Source organism: Grus americana, chromosome 1 (genome assembly GCF_028858705.1).
Source record: "Grus americana isolate bGruAme1 chromosome 1, bGruAme1.mat, whole genome shotgun sequence".
In the NCBI taxonomy this organism is placed as follows: Eukaryota; Metazoa; Chordata; class Aves; order Gruiformes; family Gruidae; genus Grus; species Grus americana.
In genome coordinates, this window is record NC_072852.1 from 60,549,559 (window position 1) to 60,576,530 (window position 26,972).

General features: G+C 42.7%; 2 protein-coding genes across 3 annotated transcripts in view; one reads left to right on the top strand and one right to left on the bottom strand.

The window, feature by feature from the left end:
* SYN3 (synapsin III) overlaps positions 1-26,972 on the top strand; it is a 199,213-nt gene that overhangs the window by 61,065 nt on the left and 111,176 nt on the right. For both annotated transcript variants that reach the window (XM_054813139.1, XM_054813140.1), the window contains one exon: positions 5,526-5,615. In XM_054813139.1, coding sequence (XP_054669114.1) covers positions 5,526-5,615 — 90 coding nt within the window. The remainder of the gene's footprint in view (positions 1-5,525; positions 5,616-26,972) is intronic.
* TIMP3 (TIMP metallopeptidase inhibitor 3) overlaps positions 8,575-26,972 on the bottom strand; it is a 39,963-nt gene continuing 21,565 nt past the window's right edge. The window contains exons 2-5 of the mRNA XM_054813145.1: positions 22,064-22,146; positions 15,684-15,795; positions 14,876-14,997; positions 8,575-13,181 (exon numbers count right to left, since the gene is read on the bottom strand). Coding sequence (XP_054669120.1) covers positions 12,984-13,181; positions 14,876-14,997; positions 15,684-15,795; positions 22,064-22,146 — 515 coding nt within the window. The 3' untranslated portion in view covers positions 8,575-12,983. The remainder of the gene's footprint in view (positions 13,182-14,875; positions 14,998-15,683; positions 15,796-22,063; positions 22,147-26,972) is intronic.

Genomic DNA, 26,972 nt, shown 5'->3' on the forward strand with positions numbered 1-26,972 from the left:
AGCATATAAGGGGCTTTGGGAAGAAGAAGGAAGGGCAAGGGGGAGGGCAGCGTTCGGAGCAATGGCGTTTGTCTTCCCAAGTAACGGTTACACATGATGAAGCCCTGCTTTCCTGGGGATGACTGAACACCTGCCTTAAAAAAATATTATCATTGGTTTTTCTCAGCCCCAAATCAAAGTTTGTAATAAATACGCAGACCTGTTTTATGACCAGCTCTAAGTCAGCAGAAACTGCAGGAGCAGGAGAGCCGGAGGAGTAAGGCTGGCCATCATGAGCCACAGGAGCAAGGCTGGCCATCGTAGCACCTTCAGGAAGAAGTCAGATGCTGATACCATTTTGGAGTCCACAGCTGGGTTTTCCAAGCAGTTTCATCCCAAAGTGCCCTCTCTGATCACTGATGCTCCCAGAATGGAAATTTCCCTGCATTTTTTTAGGTCTGAATCAGGAAACTACACACTGTATGGATGTGACAAGGAGATGGGACTTTCCAATATGCTCCCCATGGAACACTTTTAGATAGTTTTTAGGAATTCGTCTTACTCATTGCACAAATATAGCTTGGGGTGAGACCAAAGGTTTATAACAAGTGGTAACAATCTTCCTCATTATCTAATTAAGTCTTTGTTGTTGTTGTTTTTTCCTTGGAATAAATATCCTATTCATCTTCAGTGTGTTGACTGCTAGTTCAAATCCAGCTGAGGTCTGTAATGACTGAGACTTTTATTGCCATGAATATGCAGTGTTGGATTGAACTCATTTCTTACCAAAAAGATGTACCAGTGTAGTAGTAATGGTGTTCTCAGTTTTCACCTCTTTTACGACATTTGGGGTATTTTTTGAGACCAAAAGCAGGGTCCTGTCTTTTCCAAAAGTGTTGCAGTACAGTAATGAGAGTAGTGAGAAAAATCTCACTTTTCCATCATTGTATAGGTGGATGATGCCACATTTGGCCTCAGTCTCCATTTGAATGACAAAGGTTGCCAGGATCAGAAATGGGAGGAAGACAAGGATCAAATACCAGGCTCAGTACAACACCTTTGCATTGCTTCCTACACACACGAGCATGTTGACCCCAGTGACCAGACAAAAAGCCTCTGCATTTACACTGGCTTTTGCTAAGGAACACAGTCATGTGGTCTATTCCATCTGATTTTGGGGTTGACTAAGTCAAGGTTTAGTTGACATTTTTCAGCTCATGCCTTGTAATTATATTTCTGATGGCGTGCAGGGGCCTCAAGATGTGACAGGCCTATTTTTAGGACTTTAAAAGAAAACAAACTCAGCACATTGGGGGGGAAAAAAAAAAAAAGAAAAAGTAGGGCTGGCAAGGCAGTGTGGGAGAAATTGGCTCTGCCAGTAACTTGGCTCTAGCTATTCTGGGTCCAGTTGTGCCCTGCTTTCCTCACAGGGAAGACAGCTGGCTCAGACAACCTTCCCAGAGGAGTCAAGGAAACCACTTGTAAACACTTACAACAGGTTTGCAGAATGCCTCCTTTCCCTACTGCCCCCCCACACACACACATCACCTCCCAAACCAAAGATTTGTGATGCCCTAAGGAATCTAAGAGCTCAGATGGGATCTGAGCTGGTATTTGGCACCACTGAAATTTTATCAGGTTGAAGCTCAGGTAGAGATTGCACTGGGGCACTTGAGGGCAGAAAGCTTCACTGGCAGCAGAATCAGAAAATTATGATTTTGTGATAGCTGGGAAATAAGAGATAGGGACAGACCACTTCTGTGCATGTTCCACTCTGATTGCAAAACAGGCATCTTGAAATAAGGGATCTGCTTGACAAATAATACTGGAAACTTTTTGGACTTAGAAAACAGTTGAGATAGATGAAGAAATAAAATTAAATACCCCTGGGAAATGTGCTTTTCACTCTCTCTTTTTATTTTTTCCAAAAATGGTTCCATTTCATAGAAATGTTTATGATTTTGCGGAGGGGGATGGAAGTGAGATTGTTTTTCCTTGGCTATTTGCAACGATGTTTTTTCTCAGCAACTCTAATTACAATCAGCTGAGTTTGGGCTTAAGTTTACTCAAACATGCAGCCCCGTTTTTTAATGACATTTGCCAGGTTTCCAGTACTGCAATACACAAATTTCTTCAAAGGTTAAAATTTGCATTAAACAAAGGCACAGTTTGAAATAAGCATTTCAGAAAGAGAAACAGACATATTTGGGGGATCTCACACACAGCGAAACATCTAAGAAACCTAAGTTTTAAGATGATCCCAGAATTTTTAAGAAATAATGCTACAAGCACCCTAAACACAATACTTCAACCACTAACCTGCTTCAAACACTAATTTTTGTGTTTTTAAAGTTACAATACAAAAATACAGTGGGAACAATGCTCAGAGTAGCACTCATATTACAAACAGTAATGTCCGTAACTGTGAAGGCAACTTTTGCATCTGTAAGACTGCAGGAAATACGAAGTGTTGAAGACAGTCATCCTCAGAGTCCAAGAGACTCCCAGCCAAACTGTTACTGACTGTCAAGGGATACAGGCTCCCTGATGACCTAGACACTTTAAAAATATGCAAAAGGCCTTGAGATCCTCTGAATGGATCTTTTTATTTCTCTGTAAAGACTCCCTGCAAGTAGCTCTGATGGCCAAGCAGCCAGGCAAGGCATCTCACTTAAAACCCAGACTGTGCCACATTGCCTTGACCCGTGTCTCTCTGGTCTGGATGCAATCTCACTAAAACCAGTGGAACCACGGAAAGTAAGAACCGATACCAAAATGTGGAAGGGGCAGTTATATCTAGCTGAGCTGCTGACACTAACATTCCTACCCATCTGAAATGCACTGGGAGGTGCTACTTGAGCTCTGCTACAGGTATCCAAGAGGCTGCTGCACTGTGTATCATGGGTGTCTCTTTGCCAATATCCTGTCCCTAACAATTGCCAAAAAAAAAGGAAAAAAGGAGGGAATTGTCCCATGAGGGTCAATACCAAAGTCAGACCTTTTTGCAGGCTTGGCCCATTGAGGACGCTCCCAGATGGCTGAGTCTCTCACCTTTCCACCTGAAATACTTATTTCAGCAACAGCCAAGAGCTGTACGCTTCAAAAGGAAGACCAAGGAACAAGTCAGGACGCTGTCTGTCAGCTGCACAGTTGTTCCAGTTATTTTGTTTGAGCTGTTTTCCTAGGATAAACGTATGTCACCTCAACGTCACGGCGTCCATGTTTCACCAGGACTGTGTGTACGTGCAGCGAGGACCTGTGCTGCTCTCAGTCAGGGTGTTTTTCCTCCTCTCCCTGTCTGTGTCTCATTCTATTTAACTTTTAAGCCCTGTTTGCTCACTTTGCTAGTCAAAATAGGGCTTTATGTTTCTTCTCTGGGATGCACAGGGCTAGTGCAGGTAGTTAAGAAGGCCGTCCTCCTTCCCCAACATCAATACTCTCCTTGCCAATGATAATTATTCTACACGAGGAGTTTTTCTCTTATCTGCTGATGCATGTGAGGGGGTGATGCTGTTAGTGATGGGATATGCCGTCCTTTTATCTTTTCTGGGTTTGCTTAAATGCCACATTCTGACCTACACGATTAGCAAAAGGATTCTTTGCATTTGCCTGCAAATCTGCTGGCAGCTGCCCCTTCAGCATTTGGCCTGGGACTGGCACACACCTAGCAGCCTGATTTTTTTTACACACCGGCTGCATACTTTTACACCCCTGCCACGCTTTAACTCCCAAAGAGGTATTTCTTCTCCACCACCAAGCGAAATTTCAGCTTATACAGAAATGCTTTTGCTTAGACTAGCCCAGTAACCAGTACAGGAGCCCTCACATAGCTACTCAGCAGAGAATATTCTCGGTAGCGCTCTCTTTATCTGCAGTGTAACCTCGGCATTGTGATTTTGGCACATTTACTGGCTCAGAAGTGCTCAGAACATGTAAGATTAGGCAGCTGATGCTATTGGGAGGAAAGAGGGCTTTCTTTCCCTTCCCTTGTTCCCTAGACGTCTATCTCCTTCCCTTAACCTGTGTGTTACCTCACAGGTGACACAAAGATCTCCTTCAAGATGAATGCATCCCTAGCAGCTTTGATGGGGAACTTGCTTTTGTAAAGGCCTTACCGTGAGACCTGGCCCAGACTGGAGGCCTTTATTAGTTTCACTTGATTTTATCAGATTCCAGGGGGCTTGGAAAGTAGATTCAGTTTCTAAATTACTTTGCAAATAGGACATCAATGGGGAATATGGTCACATCTACCAGCTCAGCAGGAAACAAGATTCTTATCTGTGGAGCAATCCCCAATCACTTTATTCTCTTAGCATCCATGAAAATAATCAAGCTACCTTACTCAGCTTTACTCCCCCTTCTGCAAGGCTGCCAGTCTAACCACTTCACCAGCAGCGCTGCCAGCTCAGCATTTTGCGTGGTAACGGGGCTGTACCTCTTCAGAGAGAAAGCAGAATGGCTAGAGGTGTGATTGTAAAGAATCTAAGTTACTGCTGAGATCCAGAAGGTTTCTGGTACATACATGCATCACCTCTTATTCTCTTTGGTATAGCCTGCTTCGGCAACATTTTCTGTCATGGTTATTAAGTTTCTCTCTTATAGTTTTGGGGTTTTTTTTCCAGCTGATCAATGATAGATTGAACAGGGAGGCTACAGACAATGTACAGAACAGCCTGCTCGCTTCACAGATGGCTGAAGCAGAGCAGGAATTTGAACAGAAATCAGAACCCAGTCCTACCGCAGAGAGCTTTGTGTTTGGCTGGGCACAACCCTGAATGATAAACAGTTTGTAATAGTGGTGATCATGGTAATAATGGTGAAGTTCATGCTGACAGGCTGGGATGATGGCAAATGTTCGCCTTCTACACGAAATACCAGCACTGTTGCTTTCCCCATTGACGTTTACATACTGCTTTCTCCACATACCATCCTCACAGACTGGTGCTTCCCTCAGACCTCACTGGTAGATGCAACAGGGGTAGCAGATGATCTCCCCTTTCTCCTGCCATGCACAGGGGGCAATTCCCTCTAGTCATCTCTGTCCCTTGGCAATTCCCCTCCTCTTCAGCATGACGGGTAAATGTGCCTTGCTTTGATTTGGCTGTGGGGCAGAGATCCAAAGGAGATCTTTGATTTATTTTGTCTCTGCTCAGGAGTGGTGGCACTGATTTCCTGCTTGGTCACTCCTCTGAGCCCTTTCCTCTACCAAGAAGGGCCCCACCCTCTCCCCAGCCACATTTGGAAAGTAAAGTTTGCTCATAGCAGATCTGTAACTGAACCCAAACTGATCCCCTTCTGGCTCTTGAAACCCTTCTCTGCTCTCTTAGTCCAAGGTTTGTGTACACAGACTGGCTTGGCCCTGGGTAAATACAGCAACTTCGTATTTTCTTGCTCTCAGGTCAAGAAAGTGAGGTGGGAAAGGCATAATAACATGTTTCTCTCACCTCCTTCACCACTATCAGAACATTTTGCAAGCACTTACCTGCTACACAATAAGCCACTGACATCCACCGTGTCTGTTTTTCTGTTCCCTCCCTCACCCCAAGTTCTCTCAGCTCATTAAAATCTTCAACTCATTGGGTCCCGAGAAGTTCCCCCTCGTGGAGCAAACATTCTTCCCAAGCCATAAGCAGATGGTGAGTACCCTTGCTGTCTTCTGACTATAAGGTGGAGGGGGGGAGAAGCAACAAATGTGAGTTGGGCACGAGGAATGGTGGGAAGAGTCTCAGTTTTACTTCCAGATAATTGCTAGCTAAAAGCAATATGGAAAAAACCAGTGCTTGGGAACCTCTTTCCCTTCTTACCCTGCCCTCCCCCAGGTCACATATCGACCCTGAAAAAGTGAAAGATTAGAACAGGCTCAACATCAAAACAAAAATCCAATGTAAAGTCTAATCAACAAAAACTCATCCCTTAGAGTAAGGAATCTCTTTATTCAGATAAAGTGGATTTTTTCCCCCTCCTGGAATTGTTGAAAATACGCTGATGATTTGGGACATGAGCCATAAGAGATGTTTGTTTCACAGTTTCCTCGCTCTGTCACAGGGTTGCCATCCATGAAACATTTATCAGCCCGACTAGGTACTCAAAGCAAATTGGAGTTCTTGAAAAAGAGTTTGTTTCAGCTTGCAATGTTTCCTTTGTACAGTGGCTCTGGGGTCAAGTCTTCCTGTCAACAACTACACACTCAGTGCCCTGTGTGGCTACTGGACACTGTACCAAACACTTAGGGCACCTCCCAGAGAGGTCTGCGTAGGTGCCGTTAGTCCTGGAGAACATGGCAAAGAGAGTGGCTTTGTTTAAAACTGTTCATGTCTCTTGTTTTCCCTGGGTTAAAAGGATGAGTAGTCCTTCATGAATTTTTGTTCCCAACTTACATCCATGAATTAGTGGCTCTTCTTACCTGGCTGAGGATTTGATGAGACCCTGTGTGAACCATGACCGCCCCTGTGAGCCACTGGCTGGCTGAGCTTATTTCCCACGCTTGATTGTGAACTCAAGCAGCATTGGCAGCCTGAAGATTAGAGTTGCTGAGATGTCAAACTAGGGCTCAAAACCATTCAAACCCCTCTTTTCTCACACATTTGTTGCAACACTGTGGGCCAACCACGATGCATAATAGGGTGTAGGTACGCAATGGGGGATACAGGCGCCTAGTGGGACCTTCAAAATTCAAAAGGAATTCTCATTTAGATTCTTGTGAAAAATCCCACCGGTGCTTGCTAGGTACCTGAATACCTCGAAATACTGGTCCTTCATCCCTCTGTTCCAATACGCTGTTCTCTACCTGTGCTGTGTGGACAACGGCACTTCCATACTTCACAGGCACGTCATGAAGGTAAGTACCGTCATGAGTGCTGTGAGGCACTCAAGTAATGCAGTGGTAAGAGTTGTATTATCATTTAAGACATAAAGAAATGGATGGTCCTTAAACACGATGTGACAGTTTGTTGCAGACTTTTAAGACAAATTAGTTGATAAATCCTGTTGCATGTAATTCCTGCTGATTTATAAAAAGGGTTTTGTGACACGTGCAATGCTTCAGGACAGTCGTGACTTTGTCTGACCATCACTTCAGGAATGGTATTTTTGGAAGACTTGGTTAAAGTTTTCATTGCAAATACGTTAGCTAGCACTTTTAGCATTAGTTTCTTGTCTGGAAATCTGATTCTCAATTCCTCAGCATGTAAATACATCTGTTACCAGCATAGTTTATCAGACCACTGATCTTAATTTCACATATTTGTCAGCTTTATAACTGATCACCTACTTAGACACGCTATTGCTTACTTCCAAAAGAATACAGGAACCTTTTTAAACTGCAGATAATCTCATCTGAACACAAACACTATTGTTGACACGCAAGCTTGAGTAACCTGGTTTAAATCAGTCACTTTCCAAACATTTACACAAGCAACAATCCACTTGGGCAAATTCAGGCCAGCCCTTTCCAGGTGGGGGGTCTGCCTCATGGAATGAACCTACAGAACTTCTCAAGATCTTTTCTGGGTGCATCTTCACAGCATGCTGGGCTGCGAGGGGCTGAGAGGGCAAGTGCTTACACCACGCCAACCAAGCTGCAGTCACCACTTCACCAAGTACCTGTGAAAGTTGCCCACTGTGCATCAGCTTCTCCATGTGTCAGATAGGAATATAATGATCCCCCTTTAACCGCTCTTTTTCTTCCCTTTCCTAGAGGCATTTTCAAGCTGTACCAGTTAGCACTCGTAAAACACACTGTGGTCCTTTGATGGCTGACCCCCTGGAAGTGTTTATAACTGGTGTTATGGTTTCACCTCTTTGCAATGTGATATACTTTAAGCAATGAAGTTCTCACATTAGAGATCCTCATCCTTCTACGTCCAAAACTTTCCAAAGCTTACTTTCTAAACCTTTGGATTAAACGCAGGACAGATTTAAAAATCTGTTTCATCCTTTCATCCATGTAGAGAACAGAGATTTTCCTAAAGTAAAAGTGAGATAAAGGCAATTTCTAACAGTAGGCCCATTTTTGTGAGCACTTTAATTTAGTTGAAAATGCTTTTTCTTAAGCTTCCTTCTCATGACAACAGGGCATTTTTAACCAACTTTAAAACAGCAAACCTGAAGAGACGACACAAGGCTCTGACATTTCACCGCAGAAAAGATCCGAAAGATTAATCTCTCTTCCCTTTGCCAGGGCCATGTACGTTTCAACCCTCCCCCCAGTGATCAGTTTACTGGAAACAAGAGCAATCTGGCATCTGTTAGGACTTTTGAGGGCCTACTGGTGACAGCCATAATGACTGCCTTGCTCTGTAGTGACCCCCTATGGCCAGTTAACAAGTGGGAGACATTCACTTCAAAAGGGATTTTTCGCCTTTCCTGGGCTTATGACCCCAATAACCATTCTCAGAGAAACCAACCTCTTAAAAAGAGGGAGGGACTCCTGGAGGGATCTTTGCCAAAGTGCAAGAATCGCCAGAGGTGGAATATCTGCTTTGGGCCCAATAAAACGGTATCAAGAAAGGGAAGGAAATGAATAAATTCACTTGGAAAGCCATTTGCGTACATTTGAAGTGGACAGAAACTAATACAAGTGAAGCAGAGACAGAATGTCTGTGATAGAAATAAAACCACTTTACTGTTTAGAATAAAAGGACACTATAAAAAGTGAACATTATGCAACATTACCTTAAAAGACAATATACATTCACTGAATATAAAATTTATAAATAACATGGAGGAAAACTGTAAACAGTGCTAGAAAATTTAGCAACAAATACATTCCTTCTGGACAAGATTTTTCACACGGGTTTGGTTCCCTCCCCAAGTTTCCATGACTATCAGGAACAGCAGAGTGGCTCTAAGAAGGAAGGACAGTGTCAGAGAGAAGGAGAAGCCAGTACAGGCAAAGCAGCAGCAAATATTTAGTGGATTTTTAAGATTTTTCTCAAGACTGGTAGCCCCAAAAGCCACTTATTTGAAAAAAAGACAAAAAAATTTTGCAGTTCTCTAAATTTTGTTCTGCCCTTCTAAGCTACAAAATACATTATAAGCCAGATATACTTTTAGAGACATCCGAAAGAATGGAAACTTGTTCCCATGGAGGCCTTTACTTCAAATAGTCTTTACCGTAAAAAACAACAGTGTTTCCCATCACCGTGAGCGAGCATTTAACTCCGGCCAAGTATGAATGGGATACGGTGATATATTTAGGTTTTAGAATAGTCCTAACTAAAGGGCCACGTAACTCTCCAAAACATGGGAAATTTAGACCTAAAATGGCAGTTTTGTCCCACACAGTGGAGGGGGAAGCCTCCCACAAGAGGACTTTATTCAAGGTACTCCATGCACAGATCTCCTCCTGCTCTCTACCCCCTCCGTTTAGGAAAATCAAATCCAATCTTTCCCAAACCTTCAATACATTTTTCATATTTTTTGCAATTCTAAAGGGGCAAACACTCTCAAGCAAATAAGGAAAAATATCTATAAATAAGAAAGCGAGCAGCAACAGCCTAGAAATGAGCTCTGCATTTTAAAAAGTACTTTTAATAATGTTGGTATATCTAAAGCGTGGGGGGGGACCCCTCACCCTGTACATGCCCAAAGGTTGTGCCCACATGAGCTGTGCCATCGACAGTTTTTCTTTAACCTTAGGTTGTGGGGCAAAGTGAGGAGCGTGTCAGAGGTGACAGGAAGATATCTGTGCTGCTGCAAGCCGTTGTATGCTCCGTCACCTAACATTTAGGGGAGAATTTCACATCTGCCTCCTCCCATCTCCATGCCTGGTGTTCCTACATCTTGCATGGCCTGCTGTAACAAGTTTTGTAAGAGAGTTTTATCCATTGGCAGGCAGAAGTGACTTAGCAAGACAGAAGAAAGGGGAGCAGATAGAAAGGAAGAAGTCTTTGAGTCCATGGAGTCTTTCCATGGACTGTTCAATCCATTTAATGGCTCCCTCCCACTTCAAGGGAGCCTTCAGTCAGGTTCTTAACGCAAGCACAAGCTAAAGCTTAGCCCAAGAAATACATGTCCCTGATAGCATGCCCAGAAACCAAATTAAGAAGCCTCCCAAAAGAAATGTATTTTTACTGGATTCTTCCCCCTCCTTTTGGCTCCACGTTTTTAAAAGCCTTAACAACTGTTTCTTTACTCAGCAAGGGGAAAGATTTGCTACCAAACCCTCACCCCTGCCAGTCTAGCTGTCTGCATCTCAGAAATATTTCACTATCTGCAATATAAAATGGGAATACGCTTCATTTTCTGGTAATGCATCTGCTGGTTTGTTGTTTACAAAGCACATAGCTACATTATATCCTACTTAAGGACATAAGTCCTCATAGCATTAGAATGCAAATATTTTCACAATAATTTGAGTGCAATACTGTGATGTCTCAGCTAGCTAAATGAATCAGTGACAGGTAAAATATGCAGAGCTGCAGTTTAATGAAAATTCAAATCAACACTTCACTGCATCAAGGGGCGTTTTCATTTAGCCTTCCAAAGCCATGAAAAGTGGCTGCAGCCCAAAGAGATGTGAGCTTTGCAAAGTCGCCTTGAGCATGAGGAGAGCCATCTTCAGCAATGCCGACTCCACGCGATGCAAACGGTGAGGGTGGTGAGGCCGGCTCCACTCTGCCCTCAGTGACCTTCAGAGATTTTTGTCAGCTGTGCACAGCTTTAAGAGATTGCTCCACCGTGCCCAAAGCCCAACCCCGTACTCTGCCAAAAGGGGCAGCATTCTGACCCGCCACCTGATCCTATGATGGGTGCTGTGAAGCACCCTACTCTCCCTCTCATCTCCAATCCATAATTTAGGAGTAGTCACAGGGAAGAGGACTTCTGAAAAGTGTTCCAAGCCTGAATCACAGGAAAATCCAACAGACTTTCAATGTGGTTTGTGCTATGTTGCCACTCAGAGCAGCTGAACAAAAAATACACAGCAGACCTAGGCACCTCTTACATCAACTCTTCGAAAATGCCCTTTAAAGTTCATGGTAAAAAAGAAGCTACATGCTTTTTGCTGCAACAATTCATCTAGTAAATGGGGCATTTCAGGGGATGTATGTCTGGCAGAGCTCTGGCAGCACACAAGGAACATAAAAATTCATCAGGGCCCATCTCGGACACCCTTTCCATTTGGCAAAGAGGTACCAAACAACTCTCCAGTAATTGAGGTCACTGACTGTAAAATGCTGTATTGCCCCGGGCTGGAATCACTGCAATGCTTTTTCCTGCTGGTGGCAGCTCTGCTTTCTAAGTGGAATGAACTGAAGATATATGGAAACTTAAGATAAATAATCATAATAATACAAAAATGAAGTTAAGCATAATCTTCTCCCTGCCCAAGCCCTCCCCATCCAAAATTCAGTCACCCATTTTGTCAGCACCCCTTCTTCACCATCATTAAAACTTAAAATACTTTTATTTGATAAGAAAAATTATATTATAGTTTTCTTAATAAAAAACAAAATAGAACGAAAAAAACTTCTCCAGTCAACAGCAAAGCACAAGACAGTAAGGCTCCTCCTCCCACATCACTGCAGGACATGGTATGAGCACATGCACAGAGCTATGCTTAACAGTGCCTAGAGGGAAACACAGCTCTTGACACAGAAGGAATCCTCTGGGCAGCTGAAATTTTATGATCCCAGCCAGCACTTATTAGAGGACCACTTTTCCTTGCCTAGCCCCCACACACACTTCCTTTCACTATATAAACAAATGCAGCTAGTGTAGCTGCAGGGGAGGAACCGTGGTGCAAGGAGGTACAGAGGAAACAATGACTGTAGCCACTATTGCAGATACACTGGAGCGTCAATATCTTAAAAACAACTCACTGACTCGGAATGTCAATATTTCTGTCTTTAAAACACAATCAAACCATTCTTTTGTTTATAACACCAAAAAAATTCCACATCCTGTCAAAAATAGCTTATGTCATTATGTGTATATACATCTTAGTTCAGCAAAACACTATTTTGGCAATAGATTTTTTTTATAGTAAGAGCTCTAGCAAGTCTCCCCTTTCCCTCTTCCATGTGATTGATTTAGAGGTGGTATTTTTGCATCTGTTTGGTTTAAGGTGTTCACAAGCTGGTTTTGCTGTTGAAGCTAAACTGCAAATATTTCAGGGGCCAATGCTGCTCAAAACAGGATGGCACAGCACTTCATCTGCTCTGCTGTAGGTGGATTTACCTCCCTGAACATATGGGATGGGGCTTTTTTTGTTTCTTAAACAACAACAAAAATACAAAATACTCTCTCTTTTGTTCTGGGGAAAGCCAGAACTTCAAATGTCCTGTTGCATTCACACTGTGACTGAATTAGCTAGGACAATCAGTCAACAATGCTTTTTACCAGATGATGTGGTCAGACGCACCAGGTGAATTCTCCCACTGCTGGAGTCAATCACATTGCCAATCTCTCCCACAGAAGAGGATTTCTTTTGGACGTCATTTTTTCCAGAGTTTAGGCTGGGTTTCTTTTCAGTTTGTTTCATTTGCCAATCTGATTAATGAAACCTGTTTTCCTTCAAATAGTTATGTCTATGTATTTTCAGCACTTAGTGCATGAGGAGGGGTGACAGGAAGCCATCGCTTAGAAGAATACAGTGCCTAATTGGCATAGTTTTTAGATTTTTGTTTTCCTAAAAAAATAGAGATTATATTGCTACAGCTAATGATACGTGTAAGAGAGCAAGAGCTCCATCTTTTTTTTTTTTTCTTTTTTTTTCCCTCCCATTTTTCCCTCTGGTGTGCAAAAGTAAGCTCCCAAATGTCATCTGATCAAAATGAGTGGTATCAAAAAATGGAAAAGGTGATTACAAATTCAGTAAGGTAGCACAGACTTTTTTTCTTTTCTTTCCTTTTTTTTTTCTTTTCTAAGTGTTCGAAGTGCTAAAATTTGCATGAAAACAGGCACTAATTTCATTGTCATCATCATGATCTGGTAAGAGTTAGTGTCCAAAGGAAGATCAGCCACAAGTAAGGGAGAGGGGAGATAAGGAAGGGACAGCGTGCTCAGGGATCTGTGGCATTGATTATCGTTTTATCTGGAGGCGCCCATCCTCTGTACCAGCTGCAGTAACCTTCCACCCTCTGGATGCAGGCATAGTGCTTCGCTTGGTATCCTGAATGGCCGAAGTTGGAGAGCATGTCTGTCCAAATACACTCATTCTTGGAGGTGGCAAAGCAGGGCAAATAGTAGCAGGGCCTAATCTGCAATTGTAAAGAGCAATCAGGTAAGGCTACGTGGAAAAACAACATTATGTAAAACGACTTTTTACCAGAGACAAGGGATTCAAAATTTCACTCCCTCAAACCTTGCTTACTGTGGTGGGTTGACCCTGGCTGGAGGCCAGGTGCCCACCAGAGCCGCTCTCTCACTCCCCTCACTCACTAAACAGGGGAGAAAAGGCATAACGAAACGCTTGTGGGTTGAGATAAGGACAGGGAGAGATCACTCACTAATTGTTGTCACGAGCAAAACAGACCGAACTTAGAGAGGGAATTCATCTAATTTATTACTAGGCAAAACATTCGAGTAGAGGAATGAGAAAATAAAATCAACCCTTAAAACACCTCCCCCCACCCCTCCCATCTTCCCGGGCTCAACTTCACTCCCAGCTTCAACCTTCCCCCCCTCAGCGGCACAGGGGGACGGGGAACGGGGGTTACGGTCAGTTCATCTCACGGTGTTTCTGCCGCTTCTTCATCCTCAGGGGGAGGACTCCTCTCATCGTTCCCCTGCTCCAGCATGGAGTCCCTCTCACGGGGTGCAGACCTTCAGGAGCAAACTGCTCCAGCGTGGGGTCCCCCACGAGGTCACAAGTCCTGCCAGCAAACCTGCCCTGGCGTGGGCTCCCCTCTTCACGGGCCTACCGGTCCGGCCTGGAACTTGCTTCAGTGTGGGCTTCCCACGGGCCGCAGCCTCCTTCAGGTGCCTCCACCTGCTCCAGCGTGGGGTCCTCCACGGGCTGCAGGTGGAATCTCTACACCCCCTCATCCTTCCTCCATGGGCTGCAGGGGGACAGCCTGCTTCACCATGGTCTTCACCACGGGCTGCAGGGGGATCTCTGCTCTGGCGCCTGGAGCTCCTCCTCCCCCTCCATCTGCACTGACCTTGGTGTCTGCAGAGTTTCTTACATCTTCTCACTCCTCTCTCCGGCTGCAAAAGCTCTCTCTCTCTCTAACTGTTTTTCTTCTTCTTAAATATGTTATCACAGAGGCGCTGATTGGCTTGGCCTTGGCCAGCGGCGGGTCCATCTTAGAGCCGGCTGGCATCGGCTCTATCAGACACAGGGGGAGCTTCTAGCAGCTTCTCACAGAAGCCACCCCTGTAGCCCCCCCGCTACCAAAACCTTGCCACGCAAACCCAACACACTTACTAATCCAAAATTCAGCCTCAGTTCAGTAAGCACGTAAGCATGTGCTTAACTTCACATACACAGGTAATTCCAGAGTCAAAAGGGCTCTTCAGGTGCAGAAAAGTTGAGCTTGTATCTATGTTTTTGCAGGCCTGAGGCCATGAGCAAAAATCTCAGTGCCAGTGCCAGTCTGTGAGGTTTTAAGCACTCAAAATGTGTACACAGGAAAAATGCTGGACATATCTTGCCAAGCCTCTGATACCTGATTTCATTCACCTGTAAATGATTCTGCATGGATCCTGAAAGTCTTCCCCAACCCCAATTAATTCCAATAGGGCATTAAAAAGACATAGACTCTGCATTTGTATCTGATTGTCTCTTCTCTGGTCTCTACATTAAAGCTGAGCTTTACTTTTTCCCTGTAAAAACTGTTGTCCTCCATTTCTCTTCCTGGCTGTTCACCAGCACCATTGGTATTACCAGCCAGGGGAAACAGAATTCTAGGGTTTGAATGTCTTAACGCCACCTAATTAGAGATGCACATACCTTGCATCCACAGCCCAGATGATAACGATGATTCAGTCCTTTACGCTGGGAGAGAGTCAGCCGGTCCCACTTCTCATACCAGTTGCACAGGCCAGTGTAAACCTTCCCTTCATACACGCGGCCTTGAAAACAGAGACATGGTCACAAGTTAGCACTTCTCAGCTCAAGCACTTTTCTCGTTTCCTGAGATTGCTAATGCTCTCAATATGTTTGGCTTCAGTCACTGCTCAGCAACTGCTTTCTTTTTATTAACTGGTTCAGGAATCTCTGGCCAGCAAGATTACACCACTTCTGTAAGTTAGGAGTGTTGCGCCAGCTGTAAGCACCAGCAACAGCATGCAGGTGAGTAATACTGTCAAGCTCCTCTCAACAACAGAGCAAAGTGAATTGACACCTTCACTAGAAACAAGACTTGACAACTGTCACATCTCTATCTCTTTGTATCCCCCCATCTCAGCAGCCTCCACTTCTCCAGCTCATTCCAAAAGGGATCTTCCATTGCTGGCGCAGAAAAGTAGCAACCAGTTCCCTGTGACAGACATGCGAGTTCAGGTATGAACTGACAGCTGTGGACTGTCATACAGCATATTTGTCACAACATGGCTGGGTATAAGAGATACTTTAGGAAAAAGGGGGAAATCTAGAGAGTGAAATGACTCTCAGCATTAAAGGACACCAAAGTACTGTTGGCCATTATAACAATTGGGAAGCTGCGTACAGAGCTGTCTACACAGCTGCCCATATCCTTCTTAGCAGGTGTATGTATAGAACAGAAGAGGTTTTGATTATGAAGTACATTGTCCTTTACCTGTAATCAGATATTGGTATTTGTTGACCTCCAGCTTGACTCCACAAAGACTCTCAGAGGCTTCTGTGTAGATGTACTGAACGTGTGGCATTATCTGGAAACCCCTGTACATCTAGAGAAAGAATAAAAATGCTTTAAGTCATCTGAAGATGACAACTTTTCACTTAGCTTCTTTACAATCTACATTCCTAGACTGTAGTGGCAAGCATTCAACTTTTAGCATTTACAGGGGTGAAGGCCTAATGGCACTAGCTGAACTCTGATGGAAGTCTCCCCACCAGATCTGCTGGTAAAGCAGAAAACCCACCTGCTAACAAGCCATTGCAATTCAGCACAGGGACCACTTTTCCCCACTCACATTAGTTCCAGTGGTACTGAGTGAGCAGAGCGCCAACGCTGCAAGCTCTGCCAACATCCTGAACAATTTTTTCCCTTATATAGTTCGTAATTAGGGAGAAATTAAATTAGTTCAAGTTTGGAATCTTTCTCCTTCATTTAAACAATTTCTTCTGAACTAAGGGATTTTTCTTTTAAACAATGACCCTATTTTCCAGTGTTGCTGCTGTAAGAGTTTCAAACCTTTGGCGCTTGATCTAAGTCATCAAGCCAGACACCTCCTTCTCAAACGCCTAGCATACGCAACTCCTGCTGACCTCAGCAAGGATTTAAAGTTTCTCTAAGTAAATGAGTTCAGAAATAGAATTCTACCCCATCTCCTAAAATTAGCCCAGTACTGATGGGCGCCATAAAGAAAATATCATGTATACATAATTCCTCTATGCTGCTTCTCCTTTTTCATAATCTTTCTTACAGTTCAGTTTAATTGAAATATGAACCCACAGATATACTGGCAGTTGGATTCAGTCAGAAATTAGCATGTGTCCCTATCTGACCTGACCTTACTGCTGCAGTTTAGGGAAACTCATACCCACCTGTTAGTAGCATAATGAAACAACCACTGCATGTGTACACCAATAAAACACAGCCTATTGTTAAAACACTGAAAATTATTTTCCTGAAAATTTCATCTTTAAAATTTGGTTATCTTTTCAAAGCATTCAGCCTCTCTTCTTTCCCCACCAACTGTAAGAATGGCCAATGTTTAAAAGTTAAACAGTAAGTCAGAAAGAGCCACAGTTTCATAGCATTTCCCAGCCTATCCTCTTCTCTTTAAACTTTATCGATAGAGAGCAGATTCACATTCAGTTTAACTGTAAATATTAAAGTGAGGCAAAAGAGGAAAAAAAAAAACCTAACAATCCCAAAGCTACAGAACCTTGCTGCTGTGTCACCTAAGCTGTGGTATTCTCCTCCAGGCTGTATTCTATTTCTTGAAGTCCCCTATTATCCCAGAGTATTTCACTATTCTCCCACCTCCTTTAAAAACAACAAACCTTTTTCCTTCTGAAAGATTGTTGATTTAACGGATTTTTGCTAGGCCTAGATACTGCATATAAAAATATAAAAAAATAATAATAATTCTGCTATGCTGAGAGGTCAAACTATCTTCTGAGCATCCACAGAATGTCTGCCAGGTTTTTTTTTCTCCTTAATTACCCCAATCAGCATAATCTTATAACAGTATCACAACTCAGTAACAGCACTACTGTGTACAGTAAAAGACATGCTAAAGGGTTTGCATTTTCCAGTCTTCTTTCTACACCCAGCAAATACACAAGGAAAGCATTTTTTAAAAATTAATCATACTGTATCAACAAAAGCTCACAGATCATGTTTGGAATACACCATTGTGTCCATAAGTGACCAAAGTCTTTCAAAGAATATGGAAAAACTGAACCTTGCCTTATCTCTATTTTATCCCTGCAATTTTCTTGGTATGGGATGATCTACTCAGATTTTCCAATTATGCTCAAGATAGCTGAAGATCTAGGTTCTGGCAGAAGCATCCTTTCTGTCCTTGGATGAGTTATTTAGCCCTCAGTACACGTTTTTTCCTCCTCTGTAGAACAGCTCTGCCTTCCTTCCCAAGGGTACTGTGAGGAAAGGCACACAGAATAAAGATTATGTGTTCAGACCCCATTCTAGTGGGTGTCACAGCAAGAAACTATGATAACAGTATCTAAGCAGATAAGACTACCTAAGATAACAGCTGGGGCTGCCCAGTCTCTCCAGGCAGTGCATTATCTATGCTACAGAGAGCTGTATGCTGTGCATGTGCAGTACAAGTGATCTGTCACTCAGAGTGCTAAGCTCCAAGTAGTGTTGGGCTAATTAAATACCTGTGCTATAAAGTCTACACATGCACGGGCACACTTTGAGCCCATTCTCCCCCTTGCAGAAAGGACTACAAGCTAGACTAATCATTCCTCTGAGAAGGTGCTCAGGCCCTTCCTACAGGACCCTCACAGCCGTCAGTCCTTGCATCTTCTCCACCATCAAGCTCAACATGACAGCCTATGAAGTAACCAGTGATGCTGAACCAGGGTTTGGTTTTCAACTCCTGGATCTAATTTCCTGTTCACATTACCATCAGGGACACCACTGTCAGAGTTGCTGAAGGAAGCATGCTCAGCCTCTCAAAAAGCACTTCAGCTCACCCCTCAGTGACCCTCATCAATGCTAGCAACTGTCATGCTAATTGACCCAGTGGTGAGGGCAGACAGGGCCTGCCTTATCCTCTGATGACTAAAGAAAATTCTCCATGACCTTGGTTCTCAGAGGAAGAAAAAGAAAATTTGGCAAGGGGAAATCTTCTACAGATGTCCTCTTTCAAAACAAATAAAACAATACCTTAAGCATTATTTTTAGATACACAAAATATCCTGGAAGTGCTATTAGACCAGTCAGAAGAAAACCAACCATAAAGCTAGCCTCTCTCCTAAATGCTACCCTTGGAGTCCTCCTGTCGCCACAAATGTGTATTTTTGGAAGCATAATGACAGGGAACAAAGTATTAGCAAGCATCACATGGTGGTGTCTGCTAGTGTTGCTCTATTTCCAGCTGTGTCAGCATTCCCCTTAGCAGCCCCCATACTGCCTCAGAAATGCACATGCAAGTCCTGTGGTGGTTCCTGCTGCATAATTAGCTTCACCCTGTGATATGATGTCCTTCCTTCTATTCCTCCTATGTGAGGACACACTAGATACCAAGGCTTGAATTCATCTTGCCTAATCTTCAGTTACCTAAAATTTAGGCGCTTCATATGAATTAGGCATCCTCTCTCATCAAACGCAAAGGACGGGCACCTCCAGAACAACTCAGCCCATCCTAAAATAGCTGTCTACAACCGGTGGGCTGAATTACACTTTGGTGGTTCCTGTCTCTCTCCATTGACAATCAAGAGAGCAGGAAAGACTCAACACCTCATTTTAGTCTGCCTAAAATGAAACTAAATTAATCCCACACCACTTCTTTCTTCTTGGTACTATCACATTTCACCCATTAGACTCATGTTACAGATTAGTAACAAAGCAAGGAAAGCTTCCTTGCTTCTGGCAGCCTGTGCAGAGTGCTGCCATGGTCAACCAGGACTGTTTGTGCACATGGAGTAGAAATATCTTATCTCCTCATTTCCTTTGCAGTTTCCTGAAATGGGTTTGGGCCATTCTCAGAATGCACTGCAGCATCACAGAACATGGAGAGGTTAGACCAGTCCTGTGCTGATTTCTGACATGTGATCTTGAAATATTCTTAAATTACTTGAGAAAGCGGGACGGGGGGCGGGGAGGCAGAGGTTGCTTGAAAAAGCACAAGGCCTTTTCGGACAACAAACCTGAATGCTAGAAAGCCTGGCACTGTTCTGTGCCTGTGGGCTGACCTTGTGCTCCAGTCCAGGCCCCAAGCTGGTTTAGTTGTGAAATTCAGCAACGAGTTCAGGGGTGTTAATGAGAGCAAGTATCAGCCACAGCAAACCCAAGGAACCCATGAAAGAAATACAAAGATTGTTTGTTGCCTTTTAAGGCTCTCAATTCTTTTCACAGGCAATTCAGTACACACTGATAGACTAAATGGCTTATTTTTCCTCTGCAGGTGCAGATGGGTTTATAGGTGGCCAAAAAACACTGACATGTTAGTTTTATCTTCAGAGTTGTTCCCATGCAGCTGTGCAGAGCCATAGGCCTGCTTAGTTTTCTTTTCAGCAGGAGGACAGTCAGCTTTCATTGGCGTGAGCAAGGGAGAGATTTGCTGTGTCATTCTGAGCTCCCCCACTGTATGGAGCTGAATCTCTCTTTATACTGAAGTCTCTAAGCTCAGCAGAAGACAGCAGGGTTTCAAAGACAACGGTTGGTTGGTTGGTTGGTTGGTTTATCAAGAACTATGTCCTCCAGACATTCCGGTTCTACTGAGCACTTTGACTGTTTCAGGTTCCTTCCTGCCAAATGTCACAGTTAAATGTGCAATGCAACATCTCACCAGCCCACCATCTATGTAGCAGGCATAGAGGCAGCTTGACCAACACACGATTTCTCCTTTAAAATCACTCTTGCTTTTGTTGGATATGTAGTTTCCTAACAAAACACTGTGGATCTGCTCCTGCAAAAAGGCAATTGTTCTCTTGTGGTCTTGGCATGAGGACATTGCAGATTACTGCAGTATCTGCTGTAAACATCTTGGCCCTGTGCTGCAGAATAACCCAATGAAAACAGCCATGACAGGCTCAGGCATCTTATTTAAAGATTGACCCGATGGTGTCAATTAATAGTGTCCGCTGATCCACTCAACATGCTCACCTTGCCTGGGCTTATGTGCCTCCCCATGCCAGCAGACACACAGAAGCCTTTTCTATTTGTAGCAGGAACACTGCTGCAGGCTCCTAGGTCAGAGGAGGAATGCTTAATGCTGTTCCAGAGATCTCTGACACTGCAGCTCGCTGGCTGACAATGGGGCAGGCTGCATCATTAGTTAGGAGAGGCTAGCATTATGGTTGGTAAAGGCTAGTCATTCATTTTGCAGACTCCTGTTATTCTAGATCACCACTGGACCCCGTTCATTGTCATGTTAAGCAGGAAGCACCAAACTCTTGGAAGTGAGTAGGAGGGAAAGCAGGGGTCCTGGACAGACCAGCATGAAATCAGAAAAATAAAAGTTGATGAAGCCACTGCAGCATGTGATGTTGAGTAGTTTTGTGAAGTGGGGTACACTTGCTGAGCTGGAGAGTGACAAAACTGGACAATAACAGCACACAGTGCTGCAACCCTGATGAGGCCAGAGACAACCATCAAAAAAAAAAAAAAAAAGAGTGACAGCGTTGTCTCACTGTTGCCAACATAGCCAGTTGTCTTTTTTTACAAATACAAGTTAATCAACAATTATGTATTTTCTTTTGAATCTTAAAAAGAAATTTTTAAGATTAAGGAAATTAGTAAACCCAGCACACCTCATGCCCTGTAATTCAAAGTGCAAGCATTCCACTTTAGTGGAAGAGCCATGCCAGGACCAGATTTGGCTACGTGTGCGGTTTTGGGACAGCTTATGAAACAGGCTTTGCATCTCCTCCTCCCAGCTTTCGTGCTTAGCTATAAACTGCCTTATAAAGAGAGTTACTGTTACGAGGCAGGCAAGTTACTGTTTTTTTCTGAACCTTTACTTTGTCTAATAGGTTTCAGATTTCTGCAGTCCCTGCCAAGCTTTTCCATTCCCTTTCTTTTTTTTTTAAAGACATAAACCAGTCTCATGACTGGAATGGCATAGCCAAGAAAAACAATCTACGGCTGATTTTTAGTATTACATAACAAGGGGTCAGTTTAAGAAAAAAAGTAAGTCCAAAGCAGCAGGTTGAGTGCAGTTTGTGCAGCAAAGAATTAGAGCTCTGAAGAAAGGAACTAGAAAAACCAAGCAACTGGTGCAGGAGATCTGCCTCTTTTAATCTCGGAGTCAATACTTCACAGCTTTTCTGATGATATTTGAAAGCTATGGTGTTTGGTTTAGCTTTATATAAAGACTTCACTATACAAGTTTCATTTGTTCTGTACACGGAAAAAAATGCCACCATTCCAACCGGTGGTCACAAAGAATGCAAGGAAAGAGATGAAAGACCACTGTCCCCCTACCACCACCACATCTTGAATTTAATGGAAGGGCTACATGGAAAATCTTGTGTTTCCACGGTCTAACACTGTGTATGTTGAACACAAACAGGACTCCAGTATCTAGAGAAGCCCATCTGACATCTTTTACTACCAGAAATTTTAAAAATAAAGGAAGAATTCAGGTATTCAGCATTTTATGTCAGGAACGACCTCTTCTGCTCCTTTTCCTCTCCAGGCAAGTTTCTACCAATTGCTAGTTACCTTCAATTCTCGCTGACCTATATGAAAAGTTCAGGTGCTATTATTTTCAGTATGCAAACTCTGTTATTACATGTTAATTAGAATCATTATCATATCTACAAGCCTCTGTGAAATGTCTGCAAACATACCTTCATCTGCTTGACTGTGTATCGCATCGTTCCAAATGGTCCATCTTTCATGAGCTTCTTTCCCACAACTTTAGCTCGGATCACTGTAATAAGAGAGGAAAAATACAACAAATTATAAACAACTTTACACAACAGTTAGGCTAGACTCTCCATTTAAAAAAAAAAAGCCTGTTAGATAAATTATTCTGTAAAATAAAACAAAACTGCAGGCCAACCTTCCTCTCAATTTATTCTAAATCTGACACACAATGAAGGTATGTAGAATGGGATGACAAAGCAAGTATTTATTTAGAGGAAATCCAGTTCTGTGTGAAGAGTAAGAACAAGCATTATTTATGCTGAAATCTCACTGAAATCTGTAAAGCAGACTATAGCTGGGATCGAGACAGGTTAAAATGTTTGCACCCAGCCACTGGGATGAAGTTTGTAATTGATGTCTTAACTCTCAATACAGAATGATGTTCTACTATCTAAAAGATACTACTTTTAAATTTTTCTTTTGGTGCCCAGTGCTCTGTTTCCCAATAACCACAACAATACAGTACAGCACACTGGAATATTCTATATCTGGGGACTTCACTACAGCTGCCACCTTTCAAATACCACAAAACTCACAACAAACAGCTCCTTTGAACAAATGGCTACTGTGCAAAACCAGATTGGTCAGCAACCATCAAACCCACAGAGAAAGCTGCCGGGCCAGACAGAAGCCACCAGGAAGACAAACTAAAGCTGACCCATCAGACCTTAAATACACTGCACTTCTTTTCTTCCTGGATACTAAGGGGCAGTGTGTGTGTGTGCATGCCCACAGCATCCAGTCTGACGCAGATATCTTCATTGTACCACAGATGCACCACAGCAATGCCAACCAAGCCCAAGCCATCATAGATAAGGATGGATTTAGTGGGTAGTTTACAGTCAGTGCTTAATGAAGAGTTCTCCTGCTCATGCATTTTTGGGGTATTCCATAAAAAACCTACTGTTCCATTGATCCTCTTTGAAAAAGTTCTGCAATCACCTACTCATCTCAGTAGAGGAGCAGAGCTTAGTGACAGGGCAAGGCATTATTCAGCTCAAGTCTACTCTCCTAGAACAATCACATTATGCAAGCACCGTAAGTGGCTTAATTTTTACAAGGGCTGCAGAAAATCAGATTGGATACCAATCCTGGGAAGAGGAAGGATCACTGTTAGAAAACCCTGTACCTCAAACACCACTCATACAAACAACAGGACAAAAAAAAAACCAAAAAAACAAGGAACTCAAAATTTTATCAATCAAGAGAAACATCAAAACTACAACATAATTGTGAAAAATCTTACCTAAAATCTATTCATTAAGCTTCTCATCGCAAAGGCTATGAAAATTATTCCAGTAGAATAATCCAAAGAATGCAACATACTTATAACACAATTGCCAATGTAATAGTTGTATACAAACCCCCCGCAAACGCTTTTTTTTGTGGAACAGGAGATATCAGATGCTTTTGCATAAAGCTTATACCAGTACACCACTGCAAATGATGCACCTCTGCTGAATATTTGGCCCAAGGGTTCCAGACTACTGAATTCCAGCAACTAAAACAGACCACATGCATCATTTCCTCTGAGTCTATGAAGGTCCTGATCATAACTACCTGCACAGGACAGAGGTAGTGCTTTCAGAGCAATCTTTTGCAGCATTTCATCTGTGTATTGCTGAATGTATCTTATTAATACATCACAGAAAACAATTCATTAAAAAGCAGGAAGGCGTGGAAGGGAGACAAAGAGGTGGAGGTACTCCTTTGCAAGCAGGAAAACACAACGAGTTATTACTTGCATTACAGAACTATCTAAAAGCAGCAACAAAGTTCAGTGATCCATTTTGCTAAGTATGTAGGACATTAAACAGGCACCTTGTTGCTTCTTAACTGATTCAGGTTTCAAACAGCTGTAGAAGCCCAGTGGAAGAAATGAGAAAAAGAGGAAGCTAAGTTTTTGTTCACTACCTAGACCAAATTAATGAGGCAAAAAACTTGTCCCAGCTTTCAGAATAATCTGAAGAATAGATTTAAAAGAAGAGACAGGTCTGGTTATACACACCAGTTCCTAGAACTTGTGCCATGAGGATGGTGTGAAATGAAGACAAACTCACTTTGTTCTGACTTATATCCTGTGCTTCAGCCAGACTTGTCAAATAAATTTTAAACTAGGTAAGACAGTCCTGCTGGCTTTGACTCAAAGGACCAACAAAACCTTCACTCACTGAGCGTCAAACTTCATTCTTAAATTTTTTTTCAACCTTCTATTATCCAATGGCAGTAAAAGCCAGTACAGTTTTAATAACTGTACTATTTAACAAGTTGTTCAGACTTTGATTTGCTCCCCTCTTCAAAATTTATTAGCTACATTGAAGCATGTCCTTGAGGACTGCAACTATCTTTAAAGAACTAGGTTTTTCCATTTGTTGCCCCCAACCACCACCACCGCCAAAGCTACAAAACCCAGACTGCCTAAGGGTCAATGAGAAAGAACACAATTTCTTTAAGCTTTGTGAATTCCAGGGCACCTCACTAATGCTGGAGTCTACAGCAAAGGGTGTCAAAAGTCTTATCTTAATCTATTGCATATCTGATATACTGAAATTGAAAAACCTGGTGTTTGCCCAACACATCTGGAATCAACAATGAAATCTGATATCTTATTGACAATGATAAGAACTATACTAAAAGGCAACATTGCAAAATTCTAGGGTTTCCAAACCAGAACACAGCATAAAAGATGACAGGGACATTCCCAATTGCTGACAAAATCCCTAAAAACCCATTATCTTCCTGTACTTCACTGCTAGCTTGGCAGCCCTTTAACTTCTAGTTAGAGTAGCACAGCCACTTCAGAAAGAAATCAACTCCAATTTACGGACTAATCAACAACTTCACCACAGGACCAAAGAGTCAAAATGCGCATCTACACTAGCACATAACAGGATCCCAATTTCAACTAATGCAACCCTTGCAAGCAGGTGGAAGGATCTGTGACTGGACTAAGAAATCCCTGTATTTTCAGATTATTGTCCCCCAGTAAAGTTAGAGAAGAACAACCATCCAAGCTGCAGATCTGCAGCCACGTTTCCCTGTCTTTGTTCCTTCAAGCTGTGGCTCACCAGTTATACTGGTCGACCACCTTCACACTTGGTCAGAAGATAAAAAACATTGTTCCTAAGTGAGCGGGGCCATGCATACTTGCCAGAGGAATTTTTCAGCCTCTGCAAAGTATCAGAAACTTACAGTATTTCTGCTGCAAATTCAGTCTGTGTTATGTTAACAAAGTTAACTGTTTACTTCTGTGGACTCCTACTGCTTGAGCAGAATGAAGCAAAAGGTGCTGTGACTGCTCCCCTGAACTCCTTCCTTCTCCCTGAAGCTCTATTACAGTCCTGCTATTACTGATGGGAAACTTTATCCCACACAAGTGGTCACCAGAATAGCTGCATATTTTTAAACCACAATTCCTTTGAAGTACTGCCTATGAAAATACTGCAAGATGACTGTTTCTCAGTACTTTGGGGTTTCAGGTCAGGTCACTTTGTGGGACTGCAGCAGTTGGCAAGGTCTCATGAGTGATTTGTAATTATTTATGAAAAGTTAAATTAGATGAGGATACAAATCTTGATAAGATAAGCATGGCAGCCTTACCATGATTCAGAGGAGAAGACATGAGCTGCTTCTCAATATTTGACATGGTTAAAAAAATGAGGGAGGGAACAGAGAGAAAGAAAATCATATATTTAGTTGACATTCTAAAAAAATATTGTTAAGGAAGTAACAACCTGCTGTGTTTGGGGATTCAAGAAATACATCTAACAATGTATCACAAATGGTTAATGTATTTACCTCTTTTCCCTTGCCTTTTTTTTTTTTAAGGTAAACTAGCTTAGCACTTAGGAAACCAGATGGCTCAGATTTGCCACAGGACTAGTATAGTGCAAGCAGCTAATGGTTTCTATTTCACTGGCATCTCTAGCGTAGTACAAACTGTCTGCATGTGCACGTCTACACACAAATGCACACAAAAATCACTTACATCTTTTTCCAAATGTCACTAGATGAGGTCTTATAAAGGCAAACAAATCGGAATGAGCATAGAAGAAAAAGGCCCTATATGGACTTTTATTCGCCCAAATGCACACATATCTAACTTTTTAACCTTATCTCTTACTCTGTGGCCATCTTCTCAAGGATTCATAGGAAGAACTGGCCTAAAGGTAAGATATGAAGTAAAAGAGGACACTGGCTTTACACCTGAGATAGCAGAGAGCATTCTTTTCATGAGGCAAGGAGTAGACAAACAGACAATGACCTATGTGAGGGAAGTGGACATGTGAAATTAAGAGAAACAATTGCCAAACTGAAAAAACAACATGGTAAAAAGACTTGTAATTACCAAGTCATTTCATCCAGGCACACATTAGCTACTACATGTGTAGTAGCTCTTTTTCCCAACTTTTCAGTTGGGAAAGGCAAAGGCATCAACTGCCTTAGTTCAATGAAGCCTGTGTCCTCCATGGGGGCCAGCCACTAGATGGTGGCACTATCACAAATCTACCCTTATGTTAACTGAGGGCAGTGGTACATGCACAAGCTAACACCATGGAATCCCGGTTGTATGCCCAGCTGCACCATGAGAACCAGATGCTTTCATGTGAATGGGCTGGTTGTCATCCATGAACGGCATTTTAAGTGGACACACCCTTTAGAGACCAGGATTTGCTCCAAACCCATTTCCCTTGTAGACCACTTGGGAGAGCAACAAGTGCTATGCTTCTCATTATTGTTTCAAGGATTTTATTGGTGTGCAATACGAGTATTTTTAAGTGACAGGTTTGGCCAAGATGCATGCTCACTGCATTTAAGTAAGTGAAAGAT